Below are 13047 nucleotides of genomic sequence, written 5' to 3'. Positions count from 1 at the left end.
CCTTAGAGTCCTGAGATGCGTAGGTTAGTGGGATTAGCGGGTAAATATGTGGGAGTAGGGCCTGGGTGGGATTGTGGTCGGTGCAGACTCGATGGGCCGAATGGCCTCCTTCTGCACTGTAGGGTTTCTATGATTCTATGATATCTTATGGTCTTGTGTTGTTGGAGCTGGACCCATCCAGGCAAGTGGGGAGCATTGCATCACACTCCTGACTTGTGCCTTGTAGATGGTGGACAGGCTTTGGGGAGTCAGGAGGTGAGTCAGCCTCCACAGAATCCCAAGCCTTTGACCTTCTCTTGCAGTCATGTGAGTCACGCTCTGCTCTGACACCTTGCAGTTAACTTGGCTGCTAAAATTAAAACATTGCTAAAGTAGAAACACATTCACAGATAACAGAAATAACATCATAAATAAATAAAGATAGGAATCTTCCTACCTTGGGGACAGACTATACTGCAGGTCTATGTAAAAATAAACTCGCACAAGCCTAAGCTTTTGGGTGTGAAATTTATTTGATCATGAACAGAAGTTAGTTCACAGTTTGTATCGGGTCCCTGTACAGATATTCTCTCACTGTTGGGGTCCCTGTGCAGATAAAGTTTTGAAAATTTATTTAGTCGCATTAATTACACTGCAATGAAGTTACTGTGTAATCTCCTAGTTGCCACACTCTGGTTCCTGTTCGGGTACACTGAGGGAGAATTTAGCGCAGCCAATGCACCTAACCAGCATATCTGTCACTGTGGGATGAAACCCTCACAGACACAGGGAGAATGTGCAGACTCCGCATAGACAGTGACCCAAGCTGGGAATCGAACCTGGGTACTATGCCACCCATCATTGGGGTGCCTGTATGAATATTCCCTCTCGGGTGCGGTCCTTGTGCGAAAGTCTCTCTGCGATACAGCAAATATTATTTTTTGAACAAATTTACACGAACAAAACTTAAGAGTTTGGCCAGTCAGGTATTAAAGAGATAAAATGAAATAATTGCAGCTTTCTAAACTCAGAATGTGAAGGTAAAGGATCGATGGTGTGAAAATGCAGCCGGGTTGTTTCCCAGATAAACTTTCCAATATTGAGCCATTGGAGAATTTGCCATTATTCTCTTGGCCACTGTGTCTTCCCCTTTAAGAAGCTTGGGGACCTTCCCCTTTAAGGGGCGGCGCCGACATCAGGCGGGGGTCATGTGACCGCGGGGCTGTCATGGCGGCGGCCAGTGCTCGGCGCGGCTTCCGCGGGGTCCTGAGGCTCACAGCCAGTCACTGGGCTCCGGGGGCCGGGACCCGTCCGGGGCAACGCCGGGGAGAGCGGCTCCTGGACCCGGGCCCGGTCCGAACCCCGACCTCGGGCCGGACTCTGCACAGCGGCCCGAGTAAGTGAGAGAGGAAGGGAGCAGATACCCCCCCCCCATCTTCCCCCCCCCCCATCTTCCCCCCCCCCCATCTTCCCCCCCCCCCATCTTCCCCCCCCCCATCTTCCCCCCCCCCCATCTTCCCCCCCCCCCCATCTTCCCCCCCCCCCCCATCTTCCCCCCCCCCCCATCTTCCCCCCCCCCCCATCTTCCCCCCCCCCCCATCTTCCCCCCCCCCCCCCATCTTCCCCCCCCCCCCCCATCTTCCCCCCCCCCCATCTTCCCCCCCCCCATCTTCCCCCCCCCCCATCTTCCCCCCCCCCCCCATCTTCCCCCCCCCCCATCTTCCCCCCCCCCCCCCATCTTCCCCCCCCCCCCCCATCTTCCCCCCCCCCCCCCCCCATCTTCCCCCCCCCCCCCCCATCTTCCCCCCCCCCCCCCCCCATCTTCCCCCCCCCCCCATCTTCCCCCCCCCCCCCCCCCCATCTTCCCCCCCCCCCCCCATCTTCCCCCCCCCCCCCCCATCCCCCCCCCCCCCCCCCCCCATCTTCCCCCCCCCCCCCCCCATCTTCCCCCCCCCCCCCCCCATCTTCCCTACCCCGCCCCAGGACATTATGACATCCCCCCCCTTAGAGGGGGATAGTGCGACCCCCCCAGGGGAAAATTCTCCCCCTCCAGAGGGCACTGTCCCCTCCCCCCAAGGCAGAGACACCCCCCCCCCCCACCAGGGGTTTGGGATAGAATTGGGGGAGGGGGGATAAGTGACCATGTGGGGCTGGTGAGGGAGGGGGCAGTGATGGAGGTGGGAGTGGGGAACAAACAGTGAATAGTGATCAATGATGAGAGGGTGGGTCAGTGACTGAGGGAGGCACTGACCCTGGGGGGTGGGAATGGGTAAGTTACCTCGGGAGAAACTGGTCGCTCCCCAGGACTGAGGCACGACCTGACTCCTGATGCCACCAAGATGATGAGTGTTTCCTTAAACAGGGCAGCTCCCACTGAACCCTGAGCTCTGACTCTGAATGCTGATTCTGGTCTCAAACATGGCCCATCTGAAATCCAGCAAAGAGGCAACTTAAAATATTTATTTTTGTTTCAGGCAGTTAGAAATTACAAATGACCAAGATCAGGCAAGTGTTTAATTCACTTGTTAACTGCATCCCAGTAAATGTCTGAGCTGAACCATCACCTGTTGTACAAGTCACTTGTGGATTGATTCACCTTGGATGTGACTTCAAGCTGTCCGCCATTAGAATACTGACCAGTTTTGTTTGTTTCCAGATCCCCATCAGTGTGAAAACACAAGTCAGGAAACTGAGGATTCGACAGATGTGTAAGTTTCGATAGCTAACGTTTGGAGGCGTGCTTCTCCCATTTTATTGTACTTTCAGTTCAATTCTTGTCCTCCCTCAGTTTTCCATCTGCTGAACATGCTGACTCATGCTGAGATACAATCCTTCCTCTCTTGTCTTCTGATCTTTTGGTGTTTGCTTTTGGTGGGGAGATTGGTGAGTAATGAGAAATCTGGCTCTATTAATAGCGCTAATGACTTTTATCAAAGGTTCTGTGAGTCCACAGGGTAGGATCCTGCCTATGGAAGTGATTGTTCAGATAAAGTATTTGAAGGAAGCTTAAATCATTACAGCAAATGTTTCCATCGAGACTACTGGATAAGTCATAGAATCCCTACAGTGCAGGAGGCCATTCGGCCCATCGAGTCTGCACTGACTACAATCCCACCTAGGCCCTATTCCCATAACCCCATGCGTTTACCCTATTAATCCCCTGACACTAGGGTCAATTTAGCATGGCCAATTCACCTAACCTGCACATCTTTGGAGTGTGGGAGGAAACCGGAGCACCCGGAGGAAACTCATGCAAACACGGGGAGAATGTGCAGACTCCACACGGACAGTCACTCAAGGCTGGAATTGAACCCGGGTCCCTGACGCTGGGAGGCAGCCGTGCTAACCACAGTTATCGGCAAGGCAAGGGACCACATCATTCTCCAGTTAGAAAATCAATGCTTTCAGCAGTAAATCTGACGTAAAATAAATTATGGATTTTTACAGACAAGCTTTAATAAATGCACCAAAATCTCATCATTATAACTTTAATCATCGAATAATTGTGTTACAGACAATCTTTTCTCTTGTTTCAGTGTAAATGTAACCTTTATAGACCGGTCAGGGCGTCGGATTCCTGTGAAAGGGAAAGTGGGTGACAATGCACTGTACTTGGCTCATGAAAATGGCATTGATCTCGAGGGTGAGTACCCACGGAACGCTAGTTTTAAATTCTTCACCGTTCAGGAAGAGAAGAGGCTGATTTACTGCTGTTATTTCAAGGATAAATATTTGATAGGACTCTGGGTAAAACTCCCCTGCTGCTCTGTGATTGAGCTGTTACTGGGGAAGGAAGACTCTGTCTCGGTATAGAGTTCCTCATCTGAATTGCAGTAATTTGCAAATCATTTTCCACAATTCTGTGAAATCAGTCTGTCAGTGTGTACTGCTGAATATTTTTATCAGAGGGTGTAAATAATGGGGATGTATTTTGTGTAAGGGTGCTCTGTGTCCTGGTACCCCACGTGGTAAATACGCTGTCTAATGCGCTGCTGAACAACACAACACAAAAGGACTCCAGCTTTCATCTCTGCTTTCCAACCTTATCTGTCTGGCAGTAGTTGGACTGAAGAACAGTGACAAAGTTTGAAGTTCCTGCTTCAAATCAATATCCAGTGCATGTGTTCCTCCCTGTGTGTTTGATTTGATTTGATTTATTATTGTCACATGTATTAACATAGTGAAAAGTATTGTTTCTTGCGTGCTATACAGACAAGCATACTGTTCATAGTGAAGGAAAGGAGAGAGTGCAGAATGTAGTGTTAGTCATTTTTAAGGCAAGGATAGATACATTTTTGAACAGTAAAGGAATTAAGGGTTATGGTGAGTGGGCGGTAAGTGGAGCTGAGTCCACGAAAAGATCAGCCATGATCTTATTGAATGGCGGAGCGGGCTCAAGGGGCCAGGTGGCCTACTCCTGCTCCTAGTTCTTATGTTCTTTTGTTCTTATGTAGTCATAGCTAGGGTGTAGAGAAAGATCAACTTAATGCAAGGTAGGTCCATTCAAAAGTCTGATGGCAGCAGGGAAGAAGCTGTTCTTGAGTCGGTTGGTACGTGACCTCAGACTTTTGTATCTTTTTCCCGACAGAAGAAGGTGGAAGAGAGAATGTCCGGGGTGCGTGGGGTCCTTAATTATGCTGGCTGCTTTTCCGAGGCAGCGGGAAGTGTAGACAGAGTCAGTAGATGGGAGGCTGGTTTGCGTGATGGATTGGGCTACATTCACGACCTTTTGTAGTTCCTTGCGGTCTTGGGCAGATGCTTCCTGAAGTCGATGACAATCTCCTTCGTTTTGTTGACATTGAGGGAGAGATTATTGTTGCCGCACCAGTTCACCAGATTCTCTATCTCATCCTGTACTCTGTCTCGTCATTGTTTGAGATCCGACCCACTTTGATGGTGTCGTCAGCAAACTTGAAAATTGAGTTGGAGGGGAATTTGGCCGCACAGTCATAGGTGTATAAGGAGTATAGTAGGGGACTGAGAACACAGCCTTGAGGGGCACCAGTGTAGAGGATAATCGTGGAGGAGATGTTGTTGCCTATCCTTACTAATTGTGGTTTGTGAGTTAGGAAGTTCAGGATCCAGTTGCAGAGGGAGGTGCCGAGGCCCAGGCCACGGAGTTTGGAGATGAGTTTTGTAGGAATAATGGTGTTGAAGGTTGAGCCGTAATCAATAAATAGGAGTCTGACATAGGTGTCCTTGTTATCTAGGTGTTCCAGGGTTGATTGCAGGGCCAGGGAGCTGTGGACCTGTTGCGGCGGTAGGCAAACTGTAGTGGATCCAGGCAGTCTGGAAGGCTGGAGTTGATTTGTGCCATGACTAGCCTTTCAAAGCACTTCATAACAATGGATGTCAGAGCCACTGGCCGATAGTCATTAAGGCACGCTGCTTGGTTTTTCTTAGGCACTGGGATGATGGTCGCCTTCTTGAAGCAGATAGGGGCCTCAGATTGTTGTAGAGAGAGGTTGAAGATGTCTGTGAATACCTCCACCAGCTGATCCGCGCAGGATCCGAGTGCACGTCCGGGTACCCCATCCGGGCCAGTCGCTTTCCGTGGGTTGACCTTCGAGAAAGCTGTTCTGACATCTGCAATGGTGACCCCAGATACAGGTTCTTCCAGGGCGGAGGGCATGCTCTCGCTGACCTCTTGCTCAAAATGGGCATGGAATGCATTGAGCTCATCAGGGAGGCGAGGTGTGTTGGAGCCGGCGATTTTACATGCCTTCATCTTATAGCCTGTTATGTCTTGCAGACCTTGACATAGTCGGCGGGGGTCGGTGCGGCTAGTCTGGGACTCTAGCTTGGTCTGGTACCGTCTTTTGGCATCTTTGATGGATCTCCTTAGATCGTATCTGGCTTTCTTGTATAGGTCAGGGTCAACTGACTTGAACGCCTCAGACCTGGACTTCAGCAAGCAGTGGATATCCCTGTTCATCCATGGTTTCCGGTTGGGAAACACACGGATTTGCTTCTTTGGCACACAGTCTTCTACACACTCGTGTGTTTATCCCTGTGTGTGTGCGCGTGTTTCCGTGTGCGCATATGTGTGTTTCCTTGTGTGTGTGTGCGCATTTCCCTGTGTGCACGCAGGCATGTTTCCCGATGTATGCGTGTGTGCATTTCCCTGTGTACGCGTGTTTCCCTGTGTGTATCGGCATCTCCACATCATGACTGCCATCGACACCACAAACTGCCGGCTCCAAGTGGAGAGGATCTCCAAGAAGATCGCGCATATCGACCTGGCATCTCCACATCATGTATAGATTTTTGTCAGGGATAGTATTAGATCCAGTTGTGAACCTCCATGGTTGATTTCCAGAACTCTGAGCTCAGATGTAAAGTAAGGAATCTTCAGCCCCCCGGGCCTGCCCTGAATTAATGATCCACTTTGGATCCCAGCAAGAGTTGGTGTTTGAGAGTAAATCTGAGCTGACCTGCGGCCTGTGTGTGTAAAATAACAATGTCTTTTACTTGTCCAGGTGCATGTGAAGCTTCATTGGCCTGTTCAACCTGCCATGTCTACGTGAATGAAGAGCATTTCGATAAACTCCCAGAAGCAGTAGAAAGGTACAGAATGCTGCTGTATCTGTCTGCATCGTACAGCACAGGGATTTAAATTCGGGCCCTCTCCCTTCCTAACTCACACCGAGCTGAGGATAGTTTCTATTTGCTAACCTGCATTCTCTAACATTTGCAGTGTGAAGCAGATGCTGAATGTGAGGAAGCGGCTTGTGAACCATAACTGGGATTTGACATTCATAGCACAAATCATAAAGGATCCCAATTGTATCATCCGAATCTTTCCCAAAGATGAAGTATCACTATACTGTTAAATATTTCAGGTTGCACTACAGGTCAGAATTTATTATAAAATAAGATTACACAGATTACAGCAGCAGGCGAACAATGATGTCGTGCTTACGGCAAAACTTTGCATCACTTACTGAAACCAGAGTTAACAGAAGTGTCCAAATAACTCTTACATGGGACACTGCTGTTCCTGACATTGATGCTTCGATTGAGTTTTGAGGGAGTAAATGCTGCTTCACCTCACGCTTCCCAGATACAAGTGATTGTTGTAGATGGACCATAAACTGCACCTGAGTGAAGCAGGGAGGTTTCAGCTAAGTATGGTGAGTGATCTGGATGCAAGTATTATTCAATATACCTGCATCGACCTAGGCACCAGAAATGACAAAGGCAAACCCAGCCCATTGACCCTGCAAAGTCCTCCTTACTAAGCTTGTGCCAAGAAGTCTAATTGCATTTGGTCAAACGTGGGCAAGGATTACCATGTACCATCTCCCCGAGCTGTCCAGTGGCTTGGTAGCACCATGACAGTATCAAAGAACCGTACAGCACAGGAACAGGCCTTTCGGCCCACCAAGCCTGCGCCGATCACGTTGTCCTATTTAGACTAACCGTCTGTATCCCTCTATTCCCCGCTTGTTCATGTACCTATCAAGATGAGTCTTAAATGTGGCTAATGTAACTGCCTCAACCACCTCACTTGGCAGTGCATTCCAGGCCCCCACCACCCTCTGTGTAAAATATGTCCCCCGCACATCTCCACTGAACCTTTCCCCCCTTATCTTGAACTTGTGCCCCCTTGTAATTGTCATTTCTGCCCTGGGAAAAAGCTTCCAACTGTTCACACTATCTATACCTTTCATAATCCCAGTTTATTCAATCTCTCTTCATAGCTAATACCCTCCAAATCAGGCAACATCCTGGTAAACCTTTTCTGCACTCTCTCCAAAGCCTCCACGTCCTTCTGGTAGTGTGGCGACCAGAACTGGACACAGTATTCCAAATGTGGCCTAACCAACGTTTTATACATCTGTAACATTTGTCAACTTTTATACTCGATGCCCTGTCTGATGAAGGCGAGCATGCCATAGGCTTTCTTCACCATCTTTTCCACCTATGCTGCCACTTTTAAGGATCTGTGGACCTGTGCTCCCTGATCTCTGTGTGTCTATGCTCCTGATGGTTCTGCCATTTATTTTATAGCTCCCACCTGAATTGGATCTACCAAAATGCATCACCTCACATTTGTCCAGATTAAATTCCATCTGCCATTTCTCCACCCAATTTTCCAGCCTATCTATATCTTGCTGTAGTCTCTGACAATCTTCATCACCCTCCGCAACTCTAGCAATCTTAGTATCATCCCCAAACTTGTAATCAGACCAGCTACGTTTTCTTCCAAGTCATTTATATATATTACAAACAGCAGAGGTCCCAGTACAGAGCCCTGCGGAACACCACTAGTTACAGGCCTCCATTCAGAAAAACACCCTTCCACCGCTACCCTCTGTCTTCTATGGCCAAACCAGTTCTGAATTTATCTAGCGAGTTCACCCTTGATCCCGTGAGATTTAACCTTTTGCACCAGCCTGCCATGAGGGACCTTGTCAAATGCTTTACCAAAGTCCTTGTAGACGACATCCACAGCCCTTCCCTCATCAATCATTTTTGTCACCTCCTCAAAAAACTCAATCAAATTCGTGAGACATGACCTCCCTCGTACAAAACCATGCTGTCTGTCGCTAACAAGACCATTCAGTTCCAAATGTCTACAAATCTTATCCCTAAGAATCTTCTCCAACAATTTCACTATCACTGACAGCAAGCTCACTGGCCTATAATTACCCGGGTTATCCTTGCTACCCTTCTTAAATAACGGGACAACATTGGCTCCAATCCTCTGGGACCTCATCTGTGGCCAATGAGGAAACAAAGATTTCTGTTGGAGGCCCAGCAATTTCCTCTCTTGTCTCCCTCAGTAATCTGGGATAGATGCCATCTGGCCCTGGGGATTTATCTACCATAATGCTTTATAACACACCTAACACGTCCTCTCTTGTCATGATGACTTGCACCAGAGGGTTTACACACCCCTCCGAGACACCATCAATCAACGTATCCCTCTCCTGTGTGAATACCGATGCAAAGTACTCATTAAGGATCTCATCCACTTCCTTTGGTTCTACGCATAATTTCCCTCCTTTGTCCTTGAGTGGACCAACTCTTTCTCTAGCTACCCTCTTGTTCCTAATGTATGTATAAAATGCCTTGGGATTCTCCTTAATCCTGTCTGCCAAGGACATTTCTTGACCCTTTCTTACCCTCCTAACTCCCTGTTTGAGTTCTTTTCTACTTTCCCTGTATTCTGCAAGTGCTTCATCTGTTTTTAGTTGCCGAGACTTCATGTATGCATCCTTTTTCTTTTTGACTAGACTCTCAATTTCCCTGGTCATCCACGGTTCCCGAATCCTGCCTTTCCTGACCTTCCTTTTCATAGGCTCATGCCTCTTCTGCACTCCGATCAACTGCTCCTTAAAAGACTCCCACATGCCAGATGTGGATTTACCTCCCAAACAACAGCCTCCAAATCCTGCCTGATCTGGTTGTAGCCTTCCCCCAATTTAACACCTTAACGCGAGGACAACGCTCATCCTTTACCTCAGTATCCGAAAGCGTACAGAATTGTAGTCACTGTTCGCCACATGTTCCCCCACTGCAACTTTGATGACCTGGCCGGACTCATTCCCTAGTACCAGGTCCAGTTTGGCCCCCTCTTCAGTCGGGCTATCCACATATTGTTCCAAAAAACCTTCCTGGACACACTTAACAAATTCCTCACCATCCGGACCTCTCGCCCTGAGGGATTTCCAGTCAATCTGAGGAAAATTAATGTCTCCCACTACAACAACCCTATTATTCCTGTATCTGTCCAGAATCTGTTTACCTATCTGTTACTCAACTTCCCGTGTTGTTATTCCAGGGAGGAGGACATGTTGGACATGGCACCTGTTCTGCAGCTCAATTCCCGCCTGGGTTGTCAGATCATCCTCACCAAAGAGTTAGAAGGCATGGAGCTGACATTGCCGAAAATCACCAGGAATTTCTATGTGGACGGGCATGTGCCAAAGCCGCACTGATGGACTTTTGCTGGGACTTCATCAGGCCCCTTCCATATTCCAGTCAAACCTGATGGACCAGCAGGTACTGGACAGCGCTTCACCCCAGGCCGGGCACAGCAGCACAGTCGCAGCAACTTGTCAACTTGGAGTTGGAGAGAGGACGGGCAGCAAGAGTAAAAATCACACTCAACATTCTCCCATCAACCCTCCCTCCCTGTCCTCACTCCTCCCTCCCTGTCCTCACTCCTCCCTCCCTCCCTGTCCTCACTCCTCCCTCCCTGTCCTCACTCCTCCCTCCCTGTCCTCACTCCTCCCTCTCTCCCTGCCCTCACTCCTCCCTCTCTCCCTGCCCTCACTCCTCCCTCTCTCCCTGCCCTCACTCCTCCCTCTCTCCCTGCCCTCACTCCTCCCTCTCTCCCTGCCCTCACTCCTCCCTCTCTCCCTGCCCTCACTCCTCCCTCTCTCCCTGCCCTCACTCCTCCCTCTCTCCCTGCCCTCACTCCTCCCTCTCCCTGCCCTCACTCCTCCCTCTCTCCCTGCCCTCACTCCTCCCTCTCTCCCTGCCCTCACTCCTCCCTCTCTCCCTGCCCTCACTCCTCCCTCTCCCTGCCCTCACTCCTCCCTCTCTCCCTGCCCTCACTCCTCCCTCTCCCTGCCCTCACTCCTCCCTCTCTCCCTGCCCTCACTCCTCCCTCTCTCCCTGCCCTCACTCCTCCCTCTCTCCCTGCCCTCACTCCTCCCTCTCCCTGCCCTCACTCCTCCCTCTCTCCCTGCCCTCACTCCTCCCTCTCTCCCTGCCCTCACTCCTCCCTCTCTCCCTGCCCTCACTCCTCCCTCTCTCCTTGCCCTCACTCCTCCCTCTCTCCCTGTCCTCACTCCTCCCTCTCTCCCTGCCCTCACTCCTCCCTCTCCCTGCCCTCACTCCTCCCTCTCTCCCTGCCCTCACTCCTCCCTCTCCCTGCCCTCACTCCTCCCTCTCCCTGCCCTCACTCCTCCCTCTCTCCTTGCCCTCACTCCTCCCTCTCTCCTTGCCCTCACTCCTCCCTCTCTCCTTGCCCTCACTCCTCCCTCTCTCCCTGCCCTCACTCCTCCCCCTCCATTCCAGGCCAGGTGATCCATTAGTCCGCAGGGTTTCTGTGTCCATTCCTGGAGCTCTTTCCACTCACCGTTCTGACCACTGCCATTCACACCAGTAAAATGCCCTCCGTAAGTTCAGGCTAAGATGCTGCGATTCAGGACTGTACCGTTAACATTTCAATCCTTGTTTATTCACTGCACTGCTCCAACCCAACACGACTGGAATCCCTCATCCTGTAAATTGCATCCTTTACGGCGAAAGGGCCGATGGTTTCCGGGTAAAAATACATAAAATAACCTCGAAACCTGGAGGTTTAGTAATATCTTCAGAAGCTCCACAGTGAATGGAGCAGTAAAACAGCAGAGGCATTTTGAGGGCAAAGTATTTGATGAAGTTCTGCTGTGAGAGAGCGCAGATTCTGCAGGGTGTCCGGGTAATGAAGGTTTCCCAGTGAACCTTAACAGTGGCACAGCGGAAGCCTGCTGGGCCCATAAACCAGTGGTCAATAGATTGAAACCATTCTCTGCTAATTCCTATTGGGGCGGCACAGTGGTTAGCACTGCTGCTTCACAGCGCCAGGGACCCGGGTTCGATTCCCGGCTTGGGTCACTGTCCGTGTGGAGTTTGCACATTCTCCCCGTGTCTGCGTGGGTTTCCTCCGGGTGCTCCGGTTTCCTCCCACGTTCTAAAGATGTGCGGATTCGGTGGATTGCCCGTGCTAAATTGCCCCTTAGTGTCAGGGGGACTAGCTAGGGTAAATGTATGGGGTTATGGGGACGGGGCCTGGGTGGGATTGTGGTCGGTGCAGACTCGATGGGCAGAATGGCCTCCTCCTACACCGTAGGATTCTATGAAGTGTGCGCGTGGCCATTACGATGCACAGAGTAGATTCCTGGGATTGATACAATGTGCTCTGGGATTTAGATACCAGACAGTTCAAGACAAAGTTTCTGACTGATCCATCGACGCCCCAAAGCAAGATTCTGCCTCTCCCATAGACCCGTGAACTCAAACTTAGCCAGTACCTCACCCCGGCTGAGAGCAGCTTGTAATCTTCATCCTCCAGAGAGCAGTTATTTCAGTCACCCTGTGGATGTGTGGGTTAGCAATGATAAACAGCAATGCTCACTCACTCTCACATTCTCACGCTCACACACACTCAGATCACAAACTGCTCCGATATAACAGTATTCCAGGCCAAATACACCTCTCTGCAAATGCTGCAAATCTGTTCCTGTCAGTTAGGGTGAAGCAAGAATGATTATTTTTTGTGTGTTACGGTTAGTAAATGTGACTGCGTTTGAAACATTTTGAATTTATTTAAATTTGTTACATTCAAATATTGATGCGCATAAACCATTGATACAATAAAACCAGAGAGATATTTTGACACGGCTCTTCTTAAGTAGCTGCTTTCCTGAAATCCGTGTTGATTCCCAGCGTGGAACAAACTCCTGTCGGCCGACAGGTCGAACTTTCCACAGACAGAGTGAGGAGTCTGATTGGGTGCTGCTTCAGACAAAATGTTCTCGAATGAAAATCAGAATTGGGGTTAAACGATTGAGGGAGGTGTTACAAATGTGAGGTTTAAAATATTGTTATTGTTTAAAATGGTGGAAGGAGGTTGTGTGACCTATTCTGAAATCTGCCCGACAACAAGCCTGGGTCAAAAGCAAAATAGAGGTCAGTGGGTGGTTAGCGAAAATCACATCTTAACAGCTGGTTAGTATTCAATTTGCATAAGTATTATCTGAAACTTCATAATATCACATACTGAATACAAGGCCTGTGTGATTCATATTACCATGGAGATGGGCTTTGAGAGGGAACAAATCCACAGGAAGACAACATTGTGGTTTTCCTAAAAATATCACTGAACCTGACAGAGTCAGTCTACAAGAATCCAAGAGAGACCTCGATAGAGGCAGTAAGCCTTTGGTGCGGGTGTGAGCTTGCACTCAATTTGAGGAGGGTAAGTTTGTGAGAGTTTAAACAAAGTTGGATGGTTTGGCCACAGGGAGGATTCTGTAATGTTTCCCTCACCACGGAAGGCAGTTCAGG

The 13047-nt window shown here is 49.6% G+C and overlaps 1 protein-coding gene across 1 annotated transcript; it reads left to right on the top strand.

The window, feature by feature from the left end:
* Positions 1 to 1195: 1195 nt before the first annotated feature.
* On the top strand, positions 1196 to 12376 carry fdx2 (ferredoxin 2). The gene is made up of 5 exons (XM_078234982.1): positions 1196 to 1375; positions 2636 to 2687; positions 3516 to 3622; positions 6459 to 6546; positions 9770 to 12376. Exons 1-5 carry the CDS (start codon positions 1207 to 1209, stop codon positions 9924 to 9926), a joined length of 573 nt encoding a protein of 190 aa, XP_078091108.1. The 5' UTR covers positions 1196 to 1206; the 3' UTR covers positions 9927 to 12376.
* Positions 12377 to 13047: the final 671 nt, after the last annotated feature.

The sequence above is a fragment of the Mustelus asterias genome, chromosome 19, assembly GCF_964213995.1.
Source record: "Mustelus asterias chromosome 19, sMusAst1.hap1.1, whole genome shotgun sequence".
Classification (NCBI taxonomy): Eukaryota; Metazoa; Chordata; class Chondrichthyes; order Carcharhiniformes; family Triakidae; genus Mustelus; species Mustelus asterias.
The sequence above is the reverse complement of the archived record's forward strand: the minus strand, read 5'-3'. Positions and strand labels throughout refer to the sequence as shown.

Bases quoted from the DNA above. Each gene is read 5' to 3' on its own strand.
- fdx2 (XM_078234982.1), top strand. From the start codon at position 1,207: ATGGCGGCGGCCAGTGCTCGGCGCGGCTTCCGCGGGGTCCTGAGGCTC. The intron at 1,376-2,635 runs GTAAGTGAGAGA...GTTTGTTTCCAG, and splicing joins GACTCTGCACAGCGGCCCGA to ATCCCCATCAGTGTGAAAAC. The intron at 2,688-3,515 runs GTAAGTTTCGAT...CTCTTGTTTCAG, and splicing joins ACTGAGGATTCGACAGATGT to TGTAAATGTAACCTTTATAG.